The 24,191-nt window shown below is 41.1% G+C and overlaps 1 protein-coding gene and 1 long non-coding RNA gene across 4 annotated transcripts in view; one reads left to right on the forward strand and one right to left on the reverse strand.

Annotated features, from left to right (window-relative positions):
- The window catches only part of LOC128105745 (uncharacterized), a 187,420-nt gene that overhangs the window by 35,610 nt on the left and 127,619 nt on the right, over positions 1-24,191 (reverse strand). The gene's annotated exons all lie outside the window — the stretch shown is intronic.
- Emcn (endomucin) overlaps positions 11,868-24,191 on the forward strand; it is a 95,936-nt gene continuing 83,612 nt past the window's right edge. Inside the window, exon 1 of the mRNA XM_052731046.1 lies at positions 11,868-12,122. Coding sequence (XP_052587006.1) covers positions 12,050-12,122 — 73 coding nt within the window. The 5' untranslated portion in view covers positions 11,868-12,049. The remainder of the gene's footprint in view (positions 12,123-24,191) is intronic.

A 24,191-nucleotide genomic window follows, 5' to 3' on the forward strand; every position in this document is an offset into this window, starting at 1 on the left:
AGCTCCCAGAGCTGGTGGAAAACCACCGCCATGCTGGGAAGCTGAGGTGGGCGGAGCCAGCAGCCACAGCTGCTGCAGTTTAAGGCAATAGATTCACAATAAGACAGATTCAGATGTAATAGTTTACAATGTGTGTAAAAGATACGTAGGCTTGAAAGAGACAAAAAAAATGATATATAGAGTTATAGAAACAAATACATAGTTTTAAAAAAATAAAGTCTTTAAAGAGACAGTAAAGGTAGTATAAAAAATAAGCCACGTAAAAATGGATATTACACAGAGAATCTGCATTGTGTTGTCTTTGGGACTTTTAACTGCAGAAAAACATTTGATTGTAAAAGCTGTTGAGTTATGCCAAAATGTATATTTTAAAGGTACCTTGCCTTCAAAATTTGAATATAAGGATATGTTACTTTGGAAAGGAGACTCTGCTTTTGTTTCCACAGAAAGCCAGAGGCTTTGGATTTGTTCCAGATTAAGATACATCAGGTTTGACCAGCCAAGACCCCCTGAAAGGTCTTTGATGACACCATGGCCCAGATGATCCAACATCCAGAACGGTTTGAAGGCATCTGGCTCAGACAATACAGCCTCATGGACTATTCCATAATCCTAAAATTTTCTTTGTTTCCCCATAAGATACAGCGCCTCCCTCCAGCAGGAAGTAGTAAGAGAAGCTACGCCCAAATTCCCAAATTATATGTAATTTTACTTTGTTAAGGTTAAAACCTTCCTTTTTGAAAAAAAAATGGGGGAAGTGCTGTGGGATGTTCTGTATGGCAAATGTGTTGCTAATTAGTCAATAAATAAAACACTGATTGGCCATTAGCTAGGCAGGAAGTGTAGGCGGGACAAGGAGGAGAATAAAGCTGGGAAGTGGAAGGCTGAGTCAGAGAGACACTGCCAGCCGCCACGATGAGAAACAGCATGTGAAGATGCCGGTAAGCCATGAGCCACGTGGCAAGGTATAGATTAATGGAAATGGATTAATTTAAGCTGTAGGAACAGTTAGCAAGAAGCCTGCCATGGCCATACAGTTTGTAACCAATATAAGTCTCTGTGTTTATTTGGTCAGGTTTGAGCGGCTGTGGGACTGGCAGGTGAGAGAGATTTGTCCTGACTGTGGGCCAGGCAGGAAAACTCCAGCTACAGCACAGCATAGTCCCAAGGGAATTCTACTTGGTATAAACCTAGAAGGCTACTTTGGAGGCGTGGGATGATTAAAAAATTAGAGCTAGCCCCATTCCAGTAGGCTCATACCTCAATCACCATGTCTCACCATGAGGGCTTACAAGACATGTTGGTCAAATAGGAAGAAAAGTCTTCTGAAAACTCCCCTCTACAACTGTTTCTATAAAACCTACAGGTTTTTTTTTCCTGTTCTGTAAATCAGCATGCCAATACAGTGTGATCCAATGGGTGATTCATGGATGAACACTAAAGGCCTTTTGGAGCATATGGTCTCAAAATCATAAAATACTAACTATGCCTACCCATGGACTTGACTCCTTGCTACTGGAAAAGATCAAATCCATATTAATCAGCTGTTCATTTTGCCATATAAAAGGAACTTATAGTCTAATTTAAGGTGATAAAAATGTTACAAAAGTAGATTTATTTTTAATATTGCTATTGCTGCTTTTAAAATTTTGGATGTTGCTAAGGAATCTTGATAGGAGTCAATTATGAACAATTAATGAATCTAAATGTGAGAGCTTTCTTGGTGAGTCTGACAACAAGGACCAGGAAATGCAGATGTTTCCTTTTAGTAGCAAGCAAACATTAAAAAAAATTCCTAATGACCCATGCCAGTAATTACTAACTCGGAGTTGCCATCAGAATTAGCAAGGGACGCTTCCCCCATATATATGCTGGATTCTACCTTGTGCTTCCTAAACTCTGTAGCAAACACTAAATATAAATGTTCTTGGACATCTCCACAGGGTGAATCTGGCACTAAGACTGAAAATAAACATGGACAGAATTAAACAGGGACAACAAATCAGTGCTGTCGTATCAGGCTCCTCTGAGCCATCAACACCCCAGCCCTCACAGGACAGGAAGTTTTTATTTTCTGGTTGGAAACACACTCAGGTGTGGCTCTGGTCCACTGATGAAAGCGATTGCTGTGTCATTTCCTCCGAGTAAAGGCGACATTTGGAAGGACGGGTCAAGAGAGTACTCCAGCTTTGTTGTTCATCCAAGGTATTTTAATGTTTAGTTAGATATATGCCGTACATGTTGAATGAAGTCGAAAACGTTTGTAAACAATTCTGGTTGGTCATGGAATGGAAACAGTTTGTTTTTGAGAAGCTTGTTGAGAAAGAAAATGATTTGCATTTTGTAGCTAGAGTTTTCCTGCCTGGCCCACAGTCAGGACAAATCTCTCTCACCTGCCAGTAGCTTCTCTTACTACTTCCTGCTGGAGGGGGGCGCTGTATCTTATGGGGACACAAAGAAAATTTTAGGATCATGGAGTAGTCCGTGAGGCTGTATCGTCTGAGCCAGTTGCCTTGAAACCATTCTGGATGTTGGATCATCTGGGCCATGGTGTCATCGGAGACCTTTCAGGGGGTCTTGGCTGGTCAAACCTGATGTATCTTAATCTGGAACAAATCCACAGCCTCTGGCTTTCTGTGGGAACAAAAGCAGAGTCTCCTTTCCAAAGTAACATATTCTTATATCCAAATTTTGAAGTCAAGGTACCTTTAAAATATACATTTTGGCATAACTCAACAGCTTTTGCAATCAAATGTTTTTCTGCAGTTAAAAATCCCAAAGACAACACAATCCAGATTCTCTGTGTAATATTCATCTTCATGTGGCTTATTTTTTATATTAATTTTACTGTCTCTTTAAAGACTTTATTTTTTGAAACTATGTATTTGTTTATATAACTGTATATATCACCTTTTTTGTCTCTTTCAAGCCTACGTATTTTTTACACACATTGTAAACTATTACATCTGAATCTGTCTTATTGTGAATCTATTGCTTTAAACTGCAGCAGCTGTGGCTGCTGGCTCTGCCCACCTCAGCTTCCCAACAAGGGGGTGGTTTACCGACGGCTCTGGGAGCTGTCGTGGGTCTATGCTTGTATCCAAGCAGCATGTAGCCCAGAAACTTCTTTTTTTTGTTTTGTACTAGCAAAGGCTAAATCCACCATGCAGCTTAATGTGCCACTTGCAGAGGCCTCATTCCCGCCATACTGCAGGTCGAGCGCACACGCTAGGAACCCGCCAGTAGCTCAAACCGGCATTTGCCGCTCATTTGAGAGAGACAATTAGGAACTGTTTTTAGCTCCGTTTTAGAATCTTTTCTCAGGTTTTAGGTGAAAACTCTTGCCACCACGTTGGATGCCATTTGTAGCTAGAGTTTTCCTGCCTGGCCCACAGTCAGGACAAATCTCTCTCACCTGCCAGTCCCACAGCCACTCAGACCCGACCAAGTAAACACAGAGACTTATATTGGTTACAACTGTATGGCCATGGCAGGCTTCTTGCTAACTGTTCTTACAGCTTAACTTAATCCATTTCTATTAATCTATACCTTGCCACATGGCTCGTGGCTTACCGGCATCTTCACATGCTGTTTGTCATCGTGGCAGCTGGCAGTGTCTCTCTGACTCAGCCTTCCACTTCCCAGCTTTATTCTCCTCCTTGTCCCGCCTACACTTCCTGCCTAGCCAATGGCCAATCAGTGTTTTATTTATTGACTAATCAGCAACACATTTGCCATACAGAACATCCCACAGCAGCATTTTGTTAAAATGTTCCATCCTGATAAGTAAAGGGATTTTACATTGGCCATGCCCATAATTATTAACACCTGTTCCTGAAATGATTTGTATGAACTTATAAAAGCTTTACATGATTTTGAGAAAATACCCAAAGCGCTGTCTGGTTTTTACTTACAAATGAATAATGAAATATTTCCATGCAAACATTTTAAATAATAGTATGTGCTTCATAGTTTCACAACCAAGGATTGTCATTGTGCAGGCACATCAACCAAGACTTGGAGGAAGCATTTGGCTTCCTATTCTGTGTCATAGAATAGAACAAGAAGACAAAGAGTGTCAGTTGTTGAGGTAATTGATACATCACTCTTACGCTCTTTTCCAACAGTTCTACTACTGTGCATGTGTGTTCTAAGTTCCCAAAGGGTGCTGTCTTGGTCAATGTCCAATTGCTGTGAAGAGACACCATGATCATGGCAACACACATAGAAGAAAGCATTTGGTTTCATCCATTATCATCAAGGTAGGAAGCATGGCGGCATGTAGGCTGGAGAGAAGCTGAAAGTCCTACATCTGGATCTACAGGAAGCAGAGAGAGAGATGACGGGGCCTGGCTTGAACATTTTGAAACCTCAAAGTCCACCTCCAGTGACACACTTCCTCCAACAAGGCTATACCTCCTCCTACAGGGCCACACCTCCTAATGCCACTCCCTAAGCATTCAAATATATGAGACTATGACCATTCCTATTTAAACCACCATGGGTGCCTTGTGGTTGGAGGCTTGGGCAGTAGTGTGGTGGCACTGGAAAGTGCGGTGTAATCTTATGGGTGGGCCTGGTAGGATTCCTTAGGTCTTTGAGAGCCTGAATTGGAAACCTTCATAGTTCCTGAGAGACCCTGTAATTCTCAGGAGGTGATGGTTTTAAGAAAGAGCTAGCCAGCCCTTGCTGCCCTGCCACCTCTCCCACCCCAGCTGCCCCTCCTGCCTCTGATACCCCTCCCTTCACTCTTTCTGTCTGTCCCTGCCATTGGGATCCACCACTACATGACGCACGCACCAGAGAACTCAGCTGACTGTAGCGCCATCCCCTTGGTCCTCCCAGGCTGTGAGCTGATCAGCTGTGAGCCTGTGTCAGGCATTTCACTAAAATGGCACTAAAGGAAACACAAGAGAGAAAAACAGATAACCAAGAATTAGGGCTTTACCACCTGCCCTCATTCCCACCGAGACTGGGTTAAATGTAGCACTATTTCCTGTCAGTAGACGTCTCTGGGACTCTGTGAAGAGTCATCATGAAGACCTCTCTAGACTTGGCCCTTCCACCCACCTCATGTATTCCCATGAGTCCATGCTGCATGGTAGACCTCAGCAAATGTCCTGAAATTCTGAAAGAATGTTGAAACTGGGCAGAACTGGTAGAAACTTAGGCGACTTGAGAATCAAGCCCTAGATTGAAACAAAATCAAGAGTCAAAGAATGATGAGTGAATCCTCAATCGGGTCCATGAAATGTCAATGGTATTTTATTGCTGGAGGTAAAGAACATCTGATAAACAGGGTAGGGGGTGAGGCCAATTGAAGACACCTCCTGTAGGTTAAAATCAGAGCTGAGAATACAGCTTAATTAACATTAGAAAGTTAGATTGTGTTGTTAGAAAAACTGTGCTGAACTACAGGGACAGGTGAGGGACACAGAAGTTCTGCCATTGATGAGTTTGCTATCCACCATAGGAGGCTGGTGATGTATGAATAGTGTGCCTAGTTCAGTGCCATCTTCATCAATTTAAAACTTATCTAGAAAAGATAATAGGAATCTCCACTAGTTAGGATTTAGTGCCAAAATAAACTTGACATACCAGGGGTTTAATATGACACAAATGTTTCCATGTTGCTCATGCAGATGTGAAATACTGCTAAGAAAGGAGAGTTCTGCCCCACATGGTCACTCAGAAGCCCAGTCCGCACGATCGGAGATAGATGACTTCTAGGACCTTCAAGGAAGAGGACTGTTGCACTGTTACACAAGAGAAGCGTGTTTGACCAGTAATGGGTCAGGGAGTGCAGAACATAATCATCGGGGAAGTCTTCTCACAGAACACCAATCTAACATGTGTCACCCGAAGCTAAAGACCAAACTAAACTATTAGTAGGCGTAAACCAATTTAACAGTCACAATTCTGAGAAAACAATCATATCTGAAGTCTCTGAGTACCAGCTGAGAAGCAGTTCCTTCATGACTGACCCATAAATGAGCAACACAAGGCACTTTGCCTCCAACTTTAAATTTGTGTTTCTGTGGATATCAAAAGCTGTGCTTGCAGTGTGCCTTCTTTATTGGGAATGAAAAAAAGGAAAAACTGACACATTTTTGTAGAACTAACTTCAACTTCAATCGATCTGGAACTTGAAAGAGGGAAAACAAATAAATCACCTCATCATGACTTTAAGTTGGCTGAACTTTTCCTTCGATTATTACAAAATGGCTAAAAAGAAAAAAATCCGAAGGGGATATTTCAGAAACTGAGAACAGCTAACGTAGGCAGGCAAAGAGGTGTGTGTATACAGCCAGAGGTAAACTATTAAAGCCAGGTGGAGCATGCCAAGTGTGAAAAGGGAATGACACATAACTAATTCACGTAAGCCTCACACTTTTTAAAAAACAATTGTGTACAATTATTTTGCGTGTATGGGTATGTCTGTGAACCACAGGAATGCAATTCCTATGGTGGCCAGAAGAGGGCACCCGATTCCCCGGGAACTAGAGTTGCAGATGATTTAAGTGCTGGGAACTGCCAGCAAGGGCAGTGGGTGTTCTTAATGCCTGAGTCGCATTTCCAGTCCTAAATCTCACACTTGCATATGGAAATATCCAATGATTTTAATAGATATCACTTGACATAAAAGAATTTTTTCCTAAAATGCTATCTCTTGAACACCAAAAACAAGACATATAGGCAGAAATATCAGACACAGGGTGCCACACTGGCAACAGCTGACCTAATTAGGAAGTTAGTTAAGGTTGTTTTAAAACTTACCCTGTTTGTAATCGACATTCTGACTGGGATGAAATAAAACATTAATGCGGTATCACTTATGGCATTGAGGTAAATGACTCAGAGTCAAATTTTGAAAATGTATATATATACACCAGAAAGAATTATTTCTTAGGAAAAATATCACTTTTTCTATTAGTATGATATAATATAATATAATATAATATAATATAATATAATATAATATAATATAATATAATATAATATAATATATGATATGATATGATATGATATGATATAATATAATATAATATATATAATGATACAATTTCCACTGACAGAATCAGTGGGAAATACTGCTATCACTTAGTTTTGTATGGGAAGATTCAATATGTGGCAGTTTTCCTAAGGTTATAAGAATGGCTGCTGAACCTTTTGAAACAGGGGATTGGATTGTCTCCCAGAGAAGAGTGTTTTCATCATTTCATCTGCTGACAGATGTCTGGGAGATTATGGCAGAGGATTTGTATGTTTGCGCTGAAATACATACGTATCTCATCCCTGAGCTGTTGTTTTTATGATGCCCCTAGAGTCATGCCTCTCGGCACCAATAGATTCATGTAAGCATAGGGAATCAGTGTGAGTCAGAAGATGATCTTTACACGTTGAGTAAACAGCAATGGATGGATGGTTAGAATGTGGCCGAGAACAGCTTTGGAAACCCAAGGAGGCTTGCCACAATGTCTTGAGTAATGAACTGGAGCAATAATGAATCGGCTCTAGCCTGGCACACCTGGACCCAATTAACAAAACATAAGTGAGGAAAAAAGATGCTTCCGTGGGTGGCATAGTTTTGGCCAAATGGCTGAGAACTTTCACCAACGATGGTCATTTTGGTCCTTTAGGGGAGAGAATTGGTATCATTTCTACTGTGAGTTCTAAACTTTCCTCATAGTTCTGTTTCCAGTGGCTAAAAAAAACTAGTCAATTCCCATCTCCAGTAACAAGTGACAAGGACAAGCTGCCAGGTCCCATCTCCACTGAGAGCACCTGACATTACATACAGCATGGAACAAACTTCTGAGGACAGGGCTTGGGTCTCTGTATCCCCTCTCCTCAGATCTATTTCTTTGGAAATCAGCTTATCACTCTGAAATAATGTTTCCTGCAGAATCCTGTGGCATGAAGATATACCATTGAACTAAAACAAGTTACTTTAGCCTAAACATTCAAGAAGCCAACATCAGGTTTCTTTTCTTGATTTTTTTTTGTAGGCACTGTTAAATGACCTCACTGAATCTCACTTTTTCCTCTATACACTATTGGAGATAGGCATAATGTTCACCCTCAATTTCCCATGGGGATCTAGGCACTTAGAGGGCAAATAGTTCAGCCAGTGAGCACAGCACTAAAGGAGGGAATGAGGATTTGAAATCTGCCAGTTTGTGAGATCATCCCGTGGCTTTCCAACCACTTTAGATGATTGTTTTGCTCAGCTTGATGAGCTGGCAGAGAGGAAGGAGTCAAGTACGAAGAAGGCTTTAATTTGTGGCCTTAACAATGGTGCCACCTAAATAAATCTCAGTGACACACAGGTTGAGAGAAGTCACCATTGTTACAGTCTTGGCATCCAAATCCTCTAGTGTCAATGATGTCACAGGCAGCCCTTGGGGTGTGCCTGGGAATAACTCTGAGAGGGCTCTTGCATGACCTTACTTACAGCAATATCCTTTTCCCTTACACATGGAATCAAAATCATTTTTGTGAAGAAAACAAATACAAACACAATTTCTTCTTTCAGGCTAGAATAATTTTGTTTCTGTTACCTATTTTTCTTCTGTTAAAGTGCTCTTAATCACATACTATATAATGATTAAAACATTCAAGCTGGGTAGAATAGCAAATATTTAGTAATGCTTGTGTAAATACATATCTCAAATATTACATTTTAAAGTATTTACTCAAACAAAAACTGAAGGGCAGGGGACATTCTCTGTGACAGAAATAGATGTGTTAGTTCCAGGAAAACATTTAAATCTCTCATATTATCATTTATTTGTATATGTGTGCACATGTGGGTGTGAGAGGACAACTTGGAGGAGTTGATTCTCTCTGTCACCTTGTCTGTCCCAGAGATTATACGCAGGTTGACACAATTGGTGACCAACACCTCCACCCACCAAGCCACATTGCAGGCATTATAAAGACTTTTTAAGGAAAATAAATGAATGTAAGATTAAAATAATGTGCTAACTCACTGTCTTCCAAGAGCTTCAATGCACAGTGTCAAGTCCCTCTCCTCCCCAACCCAGGAAGGTCATAGTTCTTCGAAAGGAGAGCAACAATCCTTGAACATATGTCAATAACAAGTATTACCAAAAACTAGACCTAATTATATTTGAAAGGCAAGAGTAGGATAACTTGCCATTCACCCATCTGTTTCTTTGATTTTGTAGGAAGATGCATCAAGCTTTTGCTTCTTTGGTATTCTATTTGTTTGGTAACATTTTGTTCATTTTCAGGTATCTGACTTTTGTCTTCTGTAGAGAAGAAGTTATTTTTTAGGATATATATGCTGTTAACAGTTTTCCAGTTTTTCTATTTGGGTTTTTATCCTTGGATATTGGGCCAAAAATGCTTTAATTTTCATGTGCCCTGTTATTGGCATCATTCATAAAATGTTTCCTCCAGCACAGGTCAATAACAACACTCATATTTTTCCCCAAAGTTTTCTAAGTTTTGTTTCCCCATTGAAGTCTTTAACATACAAAAATTATTTTTTTGTTTTTGAGGTAAGATGTGGGTTCAAATTTAACTATTTTAAATGGTCAGCAACAGGTTATTTACTATTTAGATTCACCTATTTCTAATCCACCTCTGTGCACATACTCACACATCAACTCACACACCTGTGAAAATGTTTTTCTGTGTGTGTAAACACACACACACACACACACACACACACACACACACACACACACACACATTGTGTGTGTTCTTGTACTTGCCCTTTGGTACTGACCTGTCTCTTCTGGTTTTAACTAACCAGTTTTAAGTAACCAGCTTTAATTAATCAGTTTTAATTACTAACCAGTTTTAATTAACCAGTTTCAGTGTCTGACCTATTGAGGCAAACCTGACCTTCTTTACTACATTTGGGTTGTTTGTTTTGTTTTCCTTTTGTGTTTTCTTGTTTGTTCCTTTCTTTTTCAGCAAATGCCCCTCTGTCTTTTAAACAGCTAGTGTTTAGAGCTATGGAGAAAGCTCAGTGGGTAAGATGTTTATTTCAAAAGCATGAGGAGCTGAGGTTAGATCAAAGAGACAGATGTGGCAGTGTGGCATGTGTCTTCAGCCCTAGTGCTGGGACTTCAAGACAGGCAAATCCAGAGCTCAGTGGCCAGGCAGTCTGGCTGAAACAATGAGCTCCAAGTTTAGTGACAGATGTTAAAAAACAAAAAGGCAGAAGACATCAACTTCTGATCTCCCCTCATATCCATATGAGTGAGCACACCTGCACGAACAAATAGGTGCATACACACATCACACACACACACACACACACACACACACACACACACACACACACACACACACGCAATCAAGTAACAAAATAAATAAAATTAGCTTGAAAATCTACGAGGAATAAATTTTCCTGAAATGGATGTCTAGTACCCATCATGAAAATGCATGGCAATCATGTAGAGAGCCCCAAAGTCTAAGGACCCATGGGAATTCAGGTGCGCAGCACTGGTGGTGAGGCCTCGGCCCCAGGAAAGCTCCTGAGAAGAACAACTTCCCAAGAAAAACATCGGCAAGCCGGAAGTGAGGCAGCATGTCTCACCCTGTTCTCACAGGGCCACATCCCAGTTAATCCTGGGAAATGCATGTGTCATCTACACACACACTGCTCTCTGTACTGTCTGGGCTATGCCTAATAACGGGGACACCCAAAGGCATTCTGTTTGGAAAAATCAATGAAGAGGCTAAAACTACTCTTACTTGTGTACAAAATTAAAATTACAAGCCAACGCTTCTGAGGCTGGACAGCAGTCAGGATGAAATAAGCAATTTTTTCAAGTGGTCGGAGCCAATGGTCTGCTCTGGCCACTCTTATATGGAGTCCTTCCCTGGGTGGTGTAGCAAGGAATGAGTATTCTCCTTAGAAATGAGCTCCAGTATAATGTTGTAGTTTATTCTGGAAGACTCCATCATCACTCTCCTCTAGGACGCCTGCACCTCTTGGTGTATTAAAGAGCAGTCGGCTGAGTCGACAGGTGAAGTCTGCAGCTCTGCGCTCTTCTAACTCTACTGTTCACAGGAGTGCTGTGTTGAGGGATCCCTGTGACCTTGTGTACTAATCAGTCAGCACTGAGAGCAGAGGGAATGCTGGCTGGTATTTGGGTCCTGCAGAGCACAAAATGCACAGGATCACTGATTCGCTGTGATGGCTTTTTCTACCCAGGCCGTCCGGGTAGAAAAATTCCTTACACCCACAATGTTGTAATTTTTTTCTTGTTCTTCATAAAAACCCGCCAATAAAGCCCGAAATGCAGGGCGGAGATATAGCTTAGTGGTGGTGCACGAGCCTAGCGTGTGTTCAGTCTGTAACAAAGGGGAAAAAGAAATCTCAAAACCCGAATGAGCAGGGGATAGTCTTAGATCTTTGCTTAATTCTGTTAGGAATGTCTTGGAAAACCTCTCAGGATGTTCATTAGAGGCCAGTTTACTTTCTCAAGAGTGGAGCATGATCTAATAATTGCATTTCTCTCTAGAAGGCGGTATTCACTGATTTGGCTTTCAAGTAGAAAAGAGAGAAGAAAAGCCATTCCTTGTGGATTTTGTGCTCAAATCAAGCCCTTGGGAAGTTACAGCCTTCTTAGCAGGCTGAGCAGCTGCCTGATGAGGTGACTTTACAGTTACTCTAAAATGCACTTTCAAAACAAAAGTTAGAAAGCTCTCTGGCCCCTTCTTGAGAAGGGTCTCTTCCTGCTCAAATCCCATCCTGACCTTTTTGTTGAAGAAGAGCAAAATAACGCAGTAACACAAACACTAGTGGCTGCCAAAGGAAGAGAGAGGAAAAAAAAGAGTTCCTGTAAGGGGCTGAAACAATAAATCTCCTCTCCGCTGACCTCCCAAAGGGAGTGTGTGTGTTTCCTCTAGTTCTTTATCAGAGTCCCCAAAATAAGTAGGAATGGGCAGCGTCTGCTCACATACAGCACACCTTTTCCATCTGCTAATACGGCCTGGACAGGCTGGAGGAGTCCTTCCCTGCCTTGCCCTGGGAGAGAAACCACCGAGACCATCCTAAGGCACCATGCGGCTGCTTCAAGTGGCAGCCCTTTTCTTCCTTGTGTCCAGCCGTGTCTGCCACAGTGAGGACAGCGAAGGTACGTTTCTTTTATCCTTCTGATGGTGTGGATGAGAAATCGGAGCTGGCGAGCTTCTAGACGCGGTTATCTTCAGGAGGCTTTCTCCTGCAATTCTCATGTGCCAATTGATTTGCTCATGGAGTGCGTGGAGTGAGGCTTGGAAGAGGCCACGCAGGCAGTGCCACAGATTGAGAGTTTGTTTCTTCTGAGAGGAAATGTTTGCTGGTCTGATGGCCTGAACGTGTGTTTAATGGATTCATAAAACAACTGGGGAAATGCGTTGCCTTTTCAGAGACTAAAACAGAATTTTGGCTAATTCAAAGGAAAAAAAAATGTTCTTTTCTGTCATGGGCCCAGACTAATAAGAGAATCCTGTATGAAGGACAGGTTGTCATTGGAAACAGTGTGTTACTAAGGCCGCCGGTGTCTGTTCCAGCTGTCTCTCAGCTCTGGTCTGGTAAAGCTAGCTAGAGAAGTGAATGGAGACTCACTATTAGGAGACTATTAGCATCTTAGATGACTGGGTAAGTGGAGACTGAAATCTATAGACTTTAGTTACAGAAGTTTATGAAGATGCAAACATGATCCCCTAATATTTTGTGTAACTTTCAGAACTTTAAAGATAGACATGTAAAACCCATCACTTACTGCACAGAAAGACCCTCTGGTGCATGTTACGCTGCCCTAGTGAGCAGTTGCAAGAATCATTGTTTTTATTTCTACCCATTCTTAAGTAATACAAAATAAACAGTGAGGCTTAATCAATAATTCACTGGGCTCCTATCCTGTGCTGGGCAAAGGACATAAAAATGAGTAAGCTGCTTTCCTTTCCCACAGTAATAAGTGTACTGTTGAGAGAAATAAGCAAGGGATTCTAGTATTAGACAGCTCTAATAAGTATGAAAGCTACAACACAAGCTACCAAAAGAAGACACACTCGGGAGAGTTTGGTTCTGACTCTGAGGGGTGTGGTGGGGGGAAGGGTATGGGGGGGGGGAGTAATCCAGAAAACTCAATTCTAATTTTATTTGCTTGTGCCCTTTTCCAAAGGTTACTGCCTACAAAAGTTTAATTTATAAAAGCAATGTAAATTCAAAACAAAAATAAAACAAAAGCCAGGCGGCGGTGGTGCACGCCTTTAATTCCAGCACTCGGGAGGCAGAGCCAGACGGGTCTCTGTGAGTTCGAGGCCAGCCTGGGCTACCAAGTGAGTTCCAGGAGAGGCGCAAAGCTACACAGAGAAACCCTGTCTCGAAAAACCCCCCAAAATAAATAAATAAATAAATAAATAAATAAATGAATAAATAAAAAATCAGAGATCAACGGCTTGCTTCTCAGTAACTCTTCAGTATATATTAGAATAATTAATGAGAATATCTATTCTGCAACACACTGCTCAAAACCATGTGCCTGATTAATATAAATTCGGAAAGCTTGGGCTAGGCTCTTCATGACTTCAGGTCTGCAGGCCTTGGAGTGTGCAGCATCCTGCCAGCATATTTTAATGCTGAATGGGCTGTACATTCTGAAAACAACAGGGAAGAGGGTCAGCGGAGCTGGCCTCCACACTGTGACCGACTGTAAGAAAGAGAACTAGCATGGAGGACGACCCAGAGTGGCCGACAGACTTTCCCTACTGTGGTCATTTAGAGAAAACACCAGACTCCTTCGGCTCACTGGTCAAGTGTCGACCCTCCCTTTAGTGGGGCCAACTGTCTCGGGAGTTATTAGCCCATACTAGATAATTTCTCACTGGGGCAGTGAGAATATTTAAACAGTATTTCCTTCACATCTGCCAGCAAACTTACTTGATAACTTAAGACCTGTATCTGGAATGAGGGAGACAGGAGGAAATGAGAGGGAGAGGGGAGAGAGGGGAAGGGAGGGAGGGAGGGAGGGAGGGAGGGAGGGAGGGAGGGAGGGAGAGAGAGAGACTGATCTTAGAAAAGGAAGCTGGATCTTGGCACCACAGACTGACCCTTGAGAGTGGCCTGGGTGGGACTGAACGAGATTTTCCTGGCTGGCTACGTGGATGGCTTTGATGCACCTGGCTCTGCCAGTTTACGTTTCCTTAGCAGATTGGGCACAGGAAATGAAGCATTTCCTACGTTCATCTCGTCAGCTCTTTCCTTACTCCCTGTACCAAGAGTACATTGAGTTCTGAGCTTCATCGGCTCCTCACACTTAGGATGATAAACACATTTATCAGCAGAGTCAATTATTGGGGTTTGGGTAGGAGCCATTTCAGCTCTAGCATTCAGATTGTCAAGTAAATGCGTGCTTTTTTGCTCTGAAATTGACTGCTAAACATGATTTTTTTTTTTCTGAGAAATTGAGTGCTTTCCTTTCTGGTGTTTTTGTCAATCTCAGATTGAAATAAATATGATCTTGTGGTGGGACTTTTGTTGAAATCCAGAGAATGAGCTGAATGGCAGCAAGTAGCTTTTGTTGATAGGATGCTGGGCTAGGAATTTATAGTGTCTAACTTGGAAAGCTGTTCTTTAGAAACATGTCCCAGAAGTGCCTGAAGGAAACGGTCCCTCTTTCCTGAAGTCTCCCACATTGTATTTAAAACTGAACAGACACTCCAGTGGCTTGTAAGAATAGAGGAGTGAGCTTTTGACTGCTTAGACACAGCCACGTTAAATGAAGATTCCAGGAAAATGGAAGCCTGGGATCTATATGTATTTACTCCCTCTAACATTTTATTTTTAAACCTGGCATTAATTTAGAAGAGATTAAAATGTTTGGGGTAGGCAGAAACAGATGCCAGCATATTGCTATCAGAAGGATTTAGTTGCTTGGAGGAATTCATTTGTTAGTGACAGAACGTTCAGTTTTATAAAGCAAAACCTGATTGAATATACTATAAGAAGACACTATGCTAAATCCTGCAGCTTTATCAAAACAAACAGGACCCATTTCCTGTATTGGGTAGAATGGGAAGAGTCAAGCAGCGCAAATTTTATCAGAGGTCTTGAGAAACAGAGAAAGAAGGCATAGGAAATCCACAAGTTGTTTGGTGTATTGGGAAATCACACAACTTCTCATGAAAATGTGATGAACACTGAAATTGAAAATCGGGATACTCAAGGTCAATGTAAAATGTCTTGAATAGGGATGTTGTTGAAAGAGCAGTGTGTTCCAGTCTAGAAATACAAAGAAGCTATACGCTGAGTATGGACACACACTAGGAAGCACTGTGCCAAGTGTAGCAGCAGGAGATGTTGACTAGAGGATAGGAAATACAGATTAATCTCCCTGAAGCTGGAGTTTGGGATAAAGCAGATTCTTAATTTATATGAGGCCTGGGTTAGATTTCCACATCTCCAAACAAATACAAAAGAAATATTGACTTATAGTTAACATTTAATGCTCGTAGAAGCTCTTGAGCATGGGGTTTATATCATCAGAGTTATAAATTAAGAATAGTCAGTCAGCAGAATACAGATTAGTCTGCTCAGGTCAGGAGACATAAAGGACAAAGAAACCATTGCACAAAGTCACTGTAAGTCAGAAAGTCCACCACTGAGGTGTAAAGAAGGTCTGGGAGAACCTTCAAGGATGTAGAGCCCATGCAGATTGTCCCTACATTTTACTGCTGATGAGAGACAAGCCAAGACAGGGTTGTGTGAATATTAGAATTGGGCAAATGGTTTTAGAGCAGAGACGAGGAAACACACAAAGAGATAGTTTAGGAGAAAAACAGATGCAGAGATAGTAAGTTTTTAATCCTAGTAAGAAGTGTAAGCTGAGATGTGCAATGGGAATCGGAATGTCCCAGGAGCTGGGGGTCATGTGGAGAGGTAAAATGTTCTCCAACTCTCAGTTCAAAGCTTGACACTCCTCACTGTGACAACAACATGGATACTCAGTTTCCTTCCTTCTGGGTGCCTATGCTTTGCACGTTATGTGGAGCTTAATTTCCATGATAGTTATTCACTGGAGCATCTTACTTCTTCCTCCACACTGCAGGCACCTTCAGTTTGCCAGTAGCTATGGCAAATAAATAATATAATAAACAAATAACATAAATAAACACAATAGATAATAGATATAAATAAAACCATGAACAAATAATATAAAAATAGTTTTATAAAGTTGCTCAGTACTTCTATTGAGCTTAATTTTCATTCATATTCCTTATATTGGAATAAGCAATCTGTTATAGTAAAAAGTAATTGCTATGTGGAGTAGTTACAATGTGGAGCAAATCCCGCAGGAAGAGTGTTTGGTCTTCAAGTAATTTGTTTAGTATTCTTTCCCCAGTAACTCATTTTAAAATGGTCATTACCTAAAGCTAAAAGTGATCATATGTTATCAATGTATGGAATATTTTCTGGACATTCATAAGATTTTCCTCAATAAATTCTCTTTTAATTTCATTTCATAGATCTGAACCATTCAGAAAATTGAAAAAAAATGTTCATACTTGAGGGTTTCAGAAATTAATTTGTTAGATAATGGTCATTTCCCTTTTTATCTCAAGATTCAGGTAAATTTTTAACTCATGGATCATCATATGATTCGAGTTACTCATATTCTTTTTTTTTATTAGTAATCAATTTCCAGCCACCTCTTCAACTCTAAGAATAACTTGAGATGGCACATTTTTAAGCATTGATTTGAAAAATAAGAATTTTCTGTAATATCCAATTCCTGTGTCATACCCCCTTTTCTGCTTCTGAACTCCTAGCATCATTAGGGCTTTATTGAGTCAAACAGTAATGTCTTCATGGTGTGAGAAGGTCTCTCAGAAGAGAAACTTAGGAGTTCGGTTGGCATCTTTGCGCACCCCAGCACTCGACAGAAGAATAAACAGGAGGAGCATTAGCAGAGCCAGTGGCACTCACAAAGGCCAATAGGAAACTCACACTCTGAAGTTAAACAGGGGTTTTGTCTCTTACACATACATACACTAGTAGAGATGACAACTGTTCTCCAAATTAGAAGCAGCCACCGTGGGAGAATTAGACACCTGCTTTGCTGTTCCATGTAGCTTTCCTGACCACATGTATTCCAGCCATTGCTGAGGCAGCCATCTGTACACAGGTGTATCCAGACGGAGTTCTGCTTCACTTTGGTGGCTCTATTTTGCTTCCTGTCTGATGCTATTCTGGTACTAACCTATGTTTCAGAATCCTACTTGATTTTTTAAAAATCTTTGTGATTTAGCACAGTAGCATTAGCATTCTACAAGACAGTATTGTTGAAGCAGAAATGAAGCCAGTGGGAATATTTTCCATTTTCCCATTTTTTTATTTGCACGTGTGTGTATGTGTGTGTGCGTGTATAGCAGGAGAATTATGTCTGTGATTGTGCAGGAGAAAGGTCAGTGTCAGGCATCTTCCTCAATGTCTTTCCACCTAATATTTTGGAGACAGAGTCTCACTGAGCCTAGAGCTCAGTGACTCAGTCAGTGAGTTCCAGGGATGCTCTTGTCTCAGCATCCCTCATGATGGGATTACAGGTGTGCACCACCATGCCTTATTTGTTCCAGGGCAGGGGTGGATCTGAGCTCAGGTCCTCAAGCACTTTGTTAACTGAGCCATCTCCTCAGCCCAGTACTTTCCATTTCTTTCTGAGTTCTTCAGACGCACTGCTCTAGGCCTCCACTCTTTCTAAACTGAGGGCATGCTCCTTCTGATTTCACACCCTGCTTCCCAGGGAACTCACTTTTCTTAGTGGAAACATTTGGATTTGGGTGGTAGTGTCCTTCGTGGTATGGATTAGTTACAGCTACTCCTTACTCAAATAACTGTAAAGTGTTGATCCATCCTTGTTGATAAGCTAAGCAATATTTTAAAAGAGCACCTGCTCTGAAGAAAGCAGTTGTGTTTGCATAGATTCAGTGATGTCTAAAAACATCAATACCATTGATTTTACTGAAGTGTGCACTGCTTATAAATCTCTTCAATGAGTCATCTTCTGCCTGAAATCTCTATTAAGTGTGTTAAAGACCAGAAAATGGTGATCACAATTGGATCTAGTCCACTTTAGCCCCAAGGGGTATCTGCAGAGTCTCTGAGAGCACCTGCCATTGGTGCTGCTGAGAACGTTGCTCATTTCTTCTGTCACAGCATTTCAAGGCCATCGCTATCATATCTGTTTTTACCATCCAAAAAGCAGGGGCTTAGAAACAGTATGAGGTGAAAGTGGGGTCATGTGCCATGAAATCAAACAAGGGCTGATGCTCTTTAGGACTTCCTGCGTAGCTTGCTACCTGCCAGTGTGGTGACATTTCCGTAAGTTGAGTTTCCTGATTTAAAAAAAAAAAAAGTTAGAGACCTACCACCTGACCAGTTGAGAAACGACTGTTGCCTCTCATGGCACCTAGAGAACTTCTGCTAGAAATAACGATTTTTAGTATCCTGGTTCAAATGATTCTCACGTGATGGGTTAGAAGGAACTGCAGTGCCTTTTGCCATGCTGGCTGAAATAAAAGGGACTTAACTCTAAATGTCAGTGAAACAGATATGTGGTTTAAAGGAGAAGAAAGAAGTTACCAAATTAGCCACTTTTAATGTCAAATTGTAATAGTTCCAGACTCAGACTATCTGAATTCAGATTCCGTCTCTTGGATGAATGACTTAACTTCTGGTATTCTGAGTTATTAAATGGGGAAAAGTGCAATCCTTACCTCATAGGGATGTTGAAGAAGCCTGTGAGGTGATGCACACAAAACAGTATAGAGTGGGTAGCAAGTACCATACAAGTTTGAAGATTAATGTTCTACCATATATTATAACCCATCCATTAGATAAAATTCTTTCATGCCAAGCTGATCCCAGTCAGAATTAACTAATAAGTATGTTGTTAACTCTCACCAGATGAAATACACATTCCTGAAATAATTTCACACATGTAGTATTCTAGGAGAATGGATGCTGAGCTAGGTTTTAGTCACAATATATGCAAGTGAAATTATATGTGTGAATGTGTATAATTTCTAGAATGTCTTTCAAAGTTATATCACTTGTGTCATTAATCAATCACCCAGATCAATAGACACAAAGGGAGAGTGAGATTTATTTAATGGTGTGACTCCGTTAGTGATAGGTTGACCATTCTCTAGGACAGACAGCACTCCCAAGACTATTCGTGCGACACAAATTAAACTTTATGGGTTTTAAAAAAGGAAAGAGAACATGAAGTTGATTGGGTGGGAAAGTGGGGATAGACCTGGGAGGCAGAGGAGGTGGGAGGGAATGTTATTAAAAGACATGTACAAAATAAATTCTCAAAGAATTAATATAATACTCTTTTTTAAAGTTTATGTTCAATGAAAACACTTTTTGTTTGAAAATCATCAGTATCTACTTTTTCATTTTCTTAGAGGCAGAGTCTCACTAGGTAGTGCTGGCTGGCCTGAAATTTGCTTTGTAGACCAGGCTGGCCTGAAACTTGTTATGTCTACCAGGTAGGCATCATAAACTAACAGAAATCTGCTGCCTCTGCCTCATGAGTGCTAAGATTAAAAACATGTGCTACCACAGGTAGGAGCCCCACAAATAGTTTTAATCTTTCATAAAAATTAAGTATCAGTAGGTCTGAGAGGTGGGACATGTTAGTGATGGCGACTAGGCCATGGTGTGACAATGAAGTTTAGCCTTGCTTCTGTATGTGACAGAACTGACCACCACACTGAAGCTATGCTAGCATCAGCTCATCCATTTGACAGTAATGAAAAGGATATGTATTGACCAGCCCTCATGCCACACAGCAGTGAGAAGTCTATTTTTTAAATGCAATATAAACTATGAATTCCCATTGGGTTGTTTATGATTATGGTAACTAATATTGAAATCACAGAGTCAATAAATTCTTTCAGGATTATTTCTTATTACCTGGGGCTCTGTTGTCCTAATACTTTTCCTTTATCTATATATTTTTATGCTATTCTTTGTGGCTGTTCACATTGCAATGGTCATGTTTTAAAATAATCCTTGAGTTATAAAAATCACACACAAAACAGAGAAAACCATTTGTATAACACATTGACTTTATTTTTAACTGAGGTGGGAAAAGAAATTTGTTTTGTGGTGAGAAGTGTGAAATTGCCCTTCTAGAGTGTTGAGCAAGTGTGAGGACATAGACATGTAGCTCCTAGATACTCTCCCCAGGGCAGAGAGGCTGCTGCTGCTGCCCGCCTGGGCTCCTACTCCTCTGTCCGACTCTGGCATAGCTCCTGATTATGTTCCTCTGCAAATCAGATTTTAAAAGATGCGAGTTGCCTTTTACATCCACAGAATTAGCTAATTAGGATTTATTGATAGCAATCGCACAATTGGGGTTGTATTATTTAATGATTAAATCATGTGAATCAGTGAGCTGTTTGTAATTCTTTTCTTTTTCTTTTAGTTTTGATGGCTTTGTTTATTTGATCTAATTTTATGTTGTATTTTAAAACTTGGAAGGATTACAAAATAAAATAGCAATAACAAAAGACAATGCTGTCAGTTTCCCGTGCACCTATCAGTAGGATCCGTGCACCACTCAATCTTACACGATCTTCTAGCGTGGAGGATAATGTCTCATGATCCCTTTTCCTTTTCTCGGGCTCTATCTTTGGTACATAGTAGATGGTTAGTTACTGGCCTTACTTTAATGTGGAAAGCTATATTTCACTGCAAGTCATCAGAGTTAGAAGGACACAGGGCATCCAAGATGTGTTCTGCTCTTTGGGGGCATGTCTATTTTTATCCTTGATGTTCTAGTTTGTTTTTCTGTTGCTGTGATAGAAACACCACAACCAAAAGCAACTTGGGAAGGTGGGTATTTGGCTTACAGGTTATAGCTCATCACTGGGGGAAACCAAGGCAGGAACTTGGAGGCAGGAACTGAAGCAGGGACCATGGAGGAGTACTGTTTACTGTTTTGCTCCCATTCTCAAGTTCAGCTACCTTCCTTACACAGGCCAGGCACACTTGGCCAGGGATGGCACTGCCCAAAGTAGGCCAGGCAATTTAGGAAATTGGGATTCCCTTTTCTAAGGTGTGCCTAGGTTTGTGTTGAGTTAACAAAACCCAATGGTGACACTTGGCTCTAGAGAATCTGTGAGGTCTTTCTTTTTGAGGTACATTCTTGGTTGGTTACATTTGCTTGCCAAGCTCTGTGAAGTTGGCCTGCCATCTTAGTTTGTATGATGGAGATTGTGCCAGCCTTTGGATCATAACATCTGCCCAAATCACACCAGGGTGACCTGCAACTCCTGACTCAGATTTTCTTACAAAACAAACCCCTAAAAATTCCCATAATTCTCTACACTATCTGTTAGGTCATCCTGAACTATCACAGTTCAAATAAAAGCATATTCATTACATTGTTTACATCCATCATTTCTCAAGTTAACTTCAGTCTAATCCTGAAAAAGTGGGGACATTAGATCATTCAGTTGTTCTGAAGTTTTAAAATTTCCATAGGCCAGTAATCATTCCAAATGGCATTTATGTGGTTGATATGGATGTTAACAGTCTTTTTGTTGTGGTAAACTAAAGACCCAATTCCTCATAACACATTTATCTGAGTATTATTTTAATAAGAAATTTTATCTAAAAATGATTGAACATATTTGGTAATGTAACAGCGCTCTTATATTTTTCCCTGGTTGAGCCCTGGATGGCATCACAGCCAGGACTGAGCAATGTGGAGAATGCCCTGTCCTCTGAGCCAGGAGTCCTTATTCTCAGTTGCCAGCGGCTTCAGTTCGTCTTGTGACTGAGACAAGCAGTTTTCATGTTCTGCAGGCAGGATCTCCCACATCTACAAAGCGAATGAAGTTGGGCTGAATGATGACACGGCCCCTTCCAGATCTCCAGATTTACGTTCTGACTGTAACAAACAACTTCTGTACATTTTGCCCCAAGTTACCATGCCTTCACTTCATCCTATCACTGCCAGGGCCGCCTGTTCCAGAGCAGGGCTCAGCTCTGGGGATTCTCACTAGGGCTGCTTGGCCGCAGGGCTTGGCATGCGAAAGGTATGCTCTGTGCTGCCAGGGATCACATCAACAAGACACCCTTCCATTTTCTTAATAGCACTATTCATATGGCACTCATTAACATCCAGGAAGAGTTGCCTGAGAGGGAAAAGGGGGCGGAAAAAAAGATCTGAGAAGTTGCTGAGGCTCAGAGACCGGGCGGGGAGAGGCCTTGTGCGAGACAGCCAGGATGGGGCACAGGGAGGCAATGGAAGTTCAGCTGATAGGGAATGAGCACCCATGGGCCTCTAGCTGTTCTTTGGGCAGCCAACATGTTTCCCCTCCATTACTATCAAACTCTTCCTTGTCTGTATGTAGCTTCATTCACTATCCCACCTCACAGCACTCATGGGAAGTTTACTTTTCAAGGAAAAATGTCATACTCTCCTGCTTTCAGGGAAAAGTTTGTTATGAATTGTCTTTTTTTTTTTTTTTTTTTTGCTTGTATTAGTTTAGGATAATAGGAAAGTAGACATGGCCAAGAAAAATATTATCTGAACTACTGAAATTCCCTAGGCACTACAGCTTAAATTCCTACTTTGTCTGGCCCTCTCCTTTTAAAATGTCCGCTTCAGCACTTACTCATGAGATATTGTTCACTCTCAATTCTGCTCTTTCTTTCCACCCTGTTAACCTGGGAGCACCCCGTAGGCTACTCAGGAAAATTATGCACTTTTAATAATAAGTTAATTAGGGAAGAAAATGCTGCATTCTCTTAAGAGTCTCAGGTGGAGTGGGCATGTAGCTGATAATCCAAACACAAAGCTGGTTCCCATGAAACTGTTAAGATATAAAAAAAAAGTTTGAGGACATTCAGAGGATTAAATGATTAGAATTAACATAGAGACTGAGATGCTGTGTTATTACAAATCCAGGCTAGATGTGCACATGTGGTTGATATATTGTGCACCCCAATACACTTATCTGGGGGTCAGAGAACAGAACAGCCATAATATTAAACATAGAGGTTAGGCAGTGGTAGCACATGCCTTTAATCTAGCATTCCAGAGGCAGAGATCTGTGAGTTCAAAGCCACACTAGAAACAGCCAGGCATGGTGACTCACACCTTTAATCCCAGGAAGTGATGGCAGAAAGCAGAAAGGAATATAAGGCGTGAAAACCAGGAACTAGAGCTGGTTAAGCTTTTAGGCTTTTGAGCAGCAGTTCAGCTGAGATTCATTTTGGATGAAGACGCAGAGGCTTCCAATCTGAGGAAACAGGATCAGCTGAGGAATTGGCAAGGTGAAGTGGCTGTGGCTTGTTGTTTCTCTGATCATTTAGCATTCACCCCAATACTTGGCTCTGGGTTTGCTTTTATTAATAAGAACTTTTAAGATTCGTGCTACATGCACAAAAATGTCTAACACTGGGAGATGGCACAGTGACACTTAGTCAGCTAGCTCATCACCCTGGTAACACTCAGTCAATTAAGATCAGCAACCGAGAGGACTTAGAAACTGTCTCCCGGAAGTCCTAAACTAGACATCTTTTTTTTTTTTAATTTATTTATTTATTATGTATTCAGAAGAGGGCACCAGATCTCATTACAGATGGTTGTGAGCCACCATGTGGTTGCTGGGAATTGAACTCAGGACCTCTGGAAGTGCAGTCAGTGCTCTTAACCTCTGAGCCATCTCTCCAGCTGGACATCTTTGACATGAAATGAGGTGCGTTGCTAGTCCACACAGTATTTCTTTAAAGAAAATTTGGTAGAACAGAATATCCACAAAGAAATAAGAAAAGAAAAAAAATAGAAAGAGGAGCGGCATTTTCTTCATTTTCTTAGTAACCCTGGGGCTCGTGTTTATTCAACATTTATACCTGAGTTACACGTGCCCTGTGGACATGCTCTCTTTCTTAAATGTGTGCGCGCATCTACCCTGCCCGCTCCATGCATGACCTGGCTGCCTGTGGACTCCAGGTTTAACCCCATCACCTAATGTGTAGTGCCTGTGTTGCATCTAAGCTGCCAGCAGACAGTGTGCAAAACTGTCACCATGGTTTTGATGTTTTAGTGCATAATGAAGGGCTATTGTTACAGTATGATTTTGGACAACTAGAGAGGCTTCCCGGTTCAATCTTTTTCTGTTTATGAAAATGAAGAATA

The sequence above is a fragment of the Peromyscus californicus genome, unplaced genomic scaffold (genome assembly GCF_007827085.1).
Source record: "Peromyscus californicus insignis strain IS unplaced genomic scaffold, ASM782708v3 Scaffold_9__1_contigs__length_137607984, whole genome shotgun sequence".
Lineage (NCBI taxonomy): Eukaryota > Metazoa > Chordata > Mammalia > Rodentia > Cricetidae > Peromyscus > Peromyscus californicus.